Here is a 5,568-nt window from a genome sequence, read left to right as displayed (position 1 = left end):
GAGGGACAAACTGCAGTTTATTATGATTCAGTCACAAATAAAACGATATGGAGCCATCAGCAGAATATTTCGTGCCGCCAACCAATTAAAAATAAATAAGAAATGTTCATGAATGTGGACAGCAGGTCTCAGGTGTGAAGAATGGACCGCTCTTCATAAACTCCTAGACTAGCAGGAAACCGTGGAACTTGATGTGGACGCCACTGTTTACAGATATTTACAAATTTATATATAATTGATTTATTTAACCTTTATTAAGAATCTGTTCTTATTTACAATAATGACCAGTGAAAGGGTAGAAATACAGAGGTAGATAAAAACACATCACAATAAATACAACGATTTACATCAAGTAAACTATTCAGTCAAAATAATCGTCCAATAAGAGCTGTGGTCGTCCAGCAGTCACCCGATTTCATAATGGCGTCCTCGCCGTCTGCCACTGAACTGCCACCGCGATACCTCTAAAAGGGCGACCGCTGACCGATGTCAACTTTAGATTTTTAACTCTTTCATAATACTTTTTCTTAAAATCTTTTTCTAAAAACCTTAAAAACTTTTTAATAAATCCTTAAAATATTTTTCTTAAAACTTTTTCTTAAAACCTTAAAAACGTTTTAAAATCTTTTTCTTAAATCCATAAAATCTTTTTCTTAAATCCATAAAAACTTTCTTGAAGGGCTGCACGGTGGCGCAGTGGTTAGCGCTCTTGCCTCACAGCGAGAAGGCCCCGGTTCGAATCCCGGCTGGGACCTTTCTGTGTGGAGTTTGCATGTTCTCCCCGTGCATGCGTGGGTTTTCACCGGGGACTCCGGCTTCCTCCCACCGTCCAAAAACATGCTTCATAGGTTAATTGGTGACTCTAAATTGCCCCTAGGTGTGAATGTGAGAGTGACTGGGTGTGATTGGGGCCCTGAGACAGACTGGAGACCTGTCCGGGGTGTACCCCGCCTTCGCCCATCAGTAGCCGGGATAGGCTCCGGCACCCCGCGACCCCGAAAGGGAAGAAGCGGTCAAGAAGATGGATGGATGGATGGATCTTTCTTGAACCTTAACCTTTTTTTTTCTTAAATCCTTAAAATGTTTTTCTTAAAACCTTAAAAACTTTTTAATAAATCCTTAAAATATTTTTCTTAAAACTTTTTCTTAAAACCTTAAAAACGTTTTAAAATCTTTTTCTTCAAACGCTCTGCCGCTGTCCGGCGTTCTAAACTGCGACTGCTGTCTCCTGATTCCAAACGCCGCCGTGCGACCACCAGCTGAATAAAACCTGCATTTAGGTCACTGCGCAGTGGAATTTGGGGAGATGTGACGTCATCTAAAGGTCCAACCCAACCAGCCACCGTCTCCATGCATCCGGTTCGCTTTGCCAGTAAAAAACTTTACGAACAAAGACAGAAAACGAGCAGGCCTGCGGCCCTCCAGGACTGGGGTTTGACACCTGTGATCATCTCCACAACAGTTCGTGACGGATCTTCAGTCACACAGACGTCAAAGAGGATTCTGAGTTAGAAAATAAACAGTGGAAACACCTTTGACAGGTGTGCCCCCCCCATCCCGCTCTTCTCCTGCCTCACCTGTCTGCAAGGTAAACTTCCAAACAGCGGCTTGTCTTCATCCATCAGGAGACGCTCTGCAAAACAGAAACACTAAATCTGAGACGGCTCTTCGTGAATCGACTCGATAGAGTCTGAATGTGACTTTTGTGGGATCCCGACCGAGATTCTGTTGAGCGGAGGACGGAACGCCCTGAACAGGTCACCGTAAAAACTGAATCTCATTTGGTTCCCTACAGAGCCGGGAATCGATTAAAAAAATTAACTAATTAATCGCAAACCTGGAAAAAAATTAATCGCGATTAATCGCTTTTATTTTTTAGTATTTGTCAACCACTTGTTATCTGCAAATAATGACAATCTGAAATCAAACGCAAAATTGTACATTTAAAACGTTTATTTTTAACCCATTAAGGGTCTTAAACTCTGTTTTTGTCTTCTTATGAATTTATCTCTGTATTTTCAATTTAAAAGACTACCTGCTTGCTTACCTGGTCTCACCTGTGTGACACTAACTTTATTTTGTCGTTTTTTTCATGTTGTATTCACTCACTCGATATAAAAATAAAAAAACAGAAAATTCCAGCAGGAAAAAAGTGTTGAGATTTGCTGTGGAAAACTCCAAAAATGTTCAACCGTTTTTACAACATAGAAGAAAAGTGTTCTGTAAAAAAATATCAAGAACAACATTTAAAAATAACTAATTTACACATTTCTGAATGAAAATAGATGAAAAACCTTCAGGAGTTTTCCTTGTGCCACATATCTAATGTGACCTTTCAGCCACACAGACGGTAACCGTGGTTGTGTGTCTTCAGCTAACAGGTTGTGTGTCTTCAGCTAACGGGTTGTGTGTCTTCAGCTAACGGGTTGTGTGTCTTCAGCTAACGGGTTGTGTGTCTTCAGCTAACAGGTTGTGAGTCTTCAGCTAACAGTCTGATCGACGTTCATCTTCCGCCTCGTTTGTTAAAATAAAAGATCATGTTTGTCCAGAAACTACAAATTATTGTCATTTTCTCTTTCATTCAATAAAATCTCAATCACAGAATATTAAAATAAGTTTACTTTAGAGAAGTTTTATTACGCGTACCTGACAGCGGCTCAGCGCCGTCAGGCACCCGTCGGTTCCAAAGAGCTAAAGTTATAAACTAATGTTGTGGATTTTCCGAGCGCTAGAAGCTACATGCTAACATGGATGATGTCATCGACTTCTGAAGTATTTCTCCTTAACTCTAAATGGAGAGAGAAGCTGCAGGAGAGGAAATCAGACTCACACCTGGTCTTCTACCTTTACCTGACACGCCAGGTAACCAGCACTTGTGACATCCACGCACACGTTCTAAGCAACACCTGTGAGGCTCGCTCAGGTGAGTTCTCACCGATGCTCTGGATGGTGTAGGCGCAGGTGGACCAGCTCAGCACCGGCACGCGGTGGTCCTGCTCGTTGGGGTTCGTCTTCAGTCCCACCTTGTAGACAGACATGCTGAAGGTGATGATCATCTCGCAGATGCTGATGGAGAACGGGCTCCTGGGGGAGATAACAGTGAAACATCATGACCACGCCCCCTCCACCTGTAATTGTGCATCAGTTCAAACTCACGGCGTCGTGAGGCTGACGTCAGGAGACTCCGCCCCCTCTGCACCTGGAACGAGCACAGAGGTAGCCTGAATGTCGTCTGGACTCACGGCTGCACTGACCCCGCCCATCATCAAACAGGAGACTCACCTTCAGACTGTTTTCTGGGGGCGGAGTTTAACGACTCTACCTGCTGACTGGTTTTCTTCAACCACGCCTCCAAACTGAGATGATCGGCACTGAGGAGACAGCAGCTGTCATAGCTGTGTGGTCATGAGGACGGCGTCCTCCGGTCAGGTGAGCGTACCTGTGATCGGGGAGAGGCGTGTGCGGCAGCAGAGGGATGACGGTGTTGCTCAGACACTCGCACAGCGGACACAGGAACTCGCCGTTTTCCACGTCGTAGCTGTTGTGACCCCTGAGGCGCTGCTGCCGCCGCTGCTCCTTCAGCTGCACCGCCTCGAAGTACCTGGACGAGCAGAGGGAGCGCGCTCAGGTGTGCTCAGGTGTGTCCGATGAGCAGCGAAGGTGCAGTGCCTCACCTCTGCCAGCAGCTGGCGTGCATGACGTGGCCACAGCTGGCGGTGTGGATGCCCAGGGAGAGGTTGGCGTGCATGAACAGCGGGTCGTGATGCTCTGCAAACACAAAGTCGGCGTCAGCCTGTCACGCGGAGGGTCACGCCCTCAGGTCATCCCGGGTCAGTCACCTGGGTCCGGCAGGCTGCAGTGCCGGTTTCTGGACAGGACCGTGGACCTCTGAACGAACGCCGCCAGCACCATGGCTTGGCCAACCCCCGTCACCTCCTGCTCCTCCTGACAGAGGATGCAGATCACCTGCTGGCGACGCTCGGACCCGCCCACTCTTCTGGGACCCACGCACACCTGAGAGGCACAGGTGAGCTCCAGACTGGGAAAACTGGAAGACACAAAGATGAGTGAGACCTGACTGTGATTACACATGTAACAACTGCAGGGGTGTCAAAGTCAATCGCACAGAGGGCGGGGCAAAATCCAAAACACACCTTAAGGTGCGGGGCAAACAGGATAAAGATTTATTCAACACTCTAAAACTAAATTTTTAAAACTATAGAACTGTAACTTTTTAACATAATTATGAAAAATAATTATAACATTACCTGTGGTAATGCTAGTGTGAATGCTGTAATTTGGAAGCTGAAGATGCTGAAAATTGAAAGCTAAAAATGCTGAAGCTGATAGACATCTGAAATATATCAGCTAAATAACAAATTATCCTAAAAAACAAAAAAAAAACGACTTAAACTAACCAAAACAGCTAGCATATAGCAGAAAAAAATATCTAAATTCCAAAAAGTCCAAAAAAACTGAAGAAAGCCTAATTTAGCCAAAACAGCTAACATGTAGCTGAAATATTAACTAAACTCCAAAACAGCCTAAAAATCTTAGTAAAAGCAAAAATAGTCCATAAAGCTGCAGAATGCCAATTTTAAACATTTAAAACAGTAACCTTTTAAGATAATTCTGAATAATAAAAATGCAGGAATATTATTCCAGAATAAATCAACTTAAACCTTAAATAACTTTCAATATTTTACTCTCCATAAAAATATATTTTGTCAAAATTATACAAGTTAGAAATAAGAGCAAGATAACATCAGGCCGTTAATAACAATAAAATAAAAAGATTTGGAGGGCCGGATTCGGCCCCCGGGCCTCGACTTTGACACGTCATCTACTGCATTTACACATTCATTCGCATTAATTTATGTTAAGATTGTAGAATCAGATTCTCCTGGAGATCCATTGGTGCTAAAAGTTCTGCAGAGATCGTTCAGCTTTCATTTCAAAAGGAGGACGAGTTTAATACAGTAATGATTTATTAACTAAGATAAATATTTACAGATATGGTATTACGCTTTATGTCGACAAATAGAAAACCAGCAAAAATCCCTCATTTCAAATTTAGTGTTTACATTACCAAAAGCTTTGTTGCAATTTTTTAAAATCATTTTATTTGAATTTTAAAAATACCAGCATTTAAAGAACAAATTTAACTTTAAATTCACCTTTTGCACAACTTTTAAACTCAACTACAAACATATTTAAGCTGTTAATACGTATGTAGTAGTTTCCCCGTTTACTTTAACTCACTTTTACTCTTTATAGTAACCCAGCATTTACTTTAGAGTCTGTGTGAGTATTTTAGTCAAACTGCTTGTTGTTGTCCAGCTGATTGGTGCTGGTGGTTTAAGATCTTTACACTCTTCCTGACACAACCCTGTAGGTTATCTGCCCCCTGGTGGCCGCGTAGTTCAGCAGCAGCATGAGGAGTCGACCTTAAGGTCGTGTCACACAGCCACTGCACGGATGGAAACCGCTCTGACATAAATACACGTGGAAAAAGGTTTAAAAGTTGTGGTCTATATGAAATTGTCACAGATTTATCACAAATGAACC

The 5,568-nt window shown here is 42.9% G+C and overlaps 1 protein-coding gene across 2 annotated transcripts in view; it reads right to left on the bottom strand.

The window, feature by feature from the left end:
• The window catches only part of ubr2 (ubiquitin protein ligase E3 component n-recognin 2), a gene marked incomplete at its 3' end in the record, with an annotated part of 31,370 nt that overhangs the window by 4,379 nt on the left and 21,423 nt on the right, over positions 1-5,568 (bottom strand). For both annotated transcript variants that reach the window (XM_024296512.2, XM_024296513.2), the window contains 7 exon segments: positions 1,578-1,633; positions 2,936-3,084; positions 3,157-3,199; positions 3,283-3,371; positions 3,440-3,601; positions 3,675-3,768; positions 3,840-4,048. In XM_024296512.2, the coding sequence (XP_024152280.1) occupies positions 1,578-1,633; positions 2,936-3,084; positions 3,157-3,199; positions 3,283-3,371; positions 3,440-3,601; positions 3,675-3,768; positions 3,840-4,048 (802 nt within the window).

This window comes from Oryzias melastigma, linkage group LG15 (genome assembly GCF_002922805.2).
Source record: "Oryzias melastigma strain HK-1 linkage group LG15, ASM292280v2, whole genome shotgun sequence".
Classification (NCBI taxonomy): Eukaryota; Metazoa; Chordata; class Actinopteri; order Beloniformes; family Adrianichthyidae; genus Oryzias; species Oryzias melastigma.
This window is presented reverse-complemented; position numbering and strand designations above follow the sequence as displayed.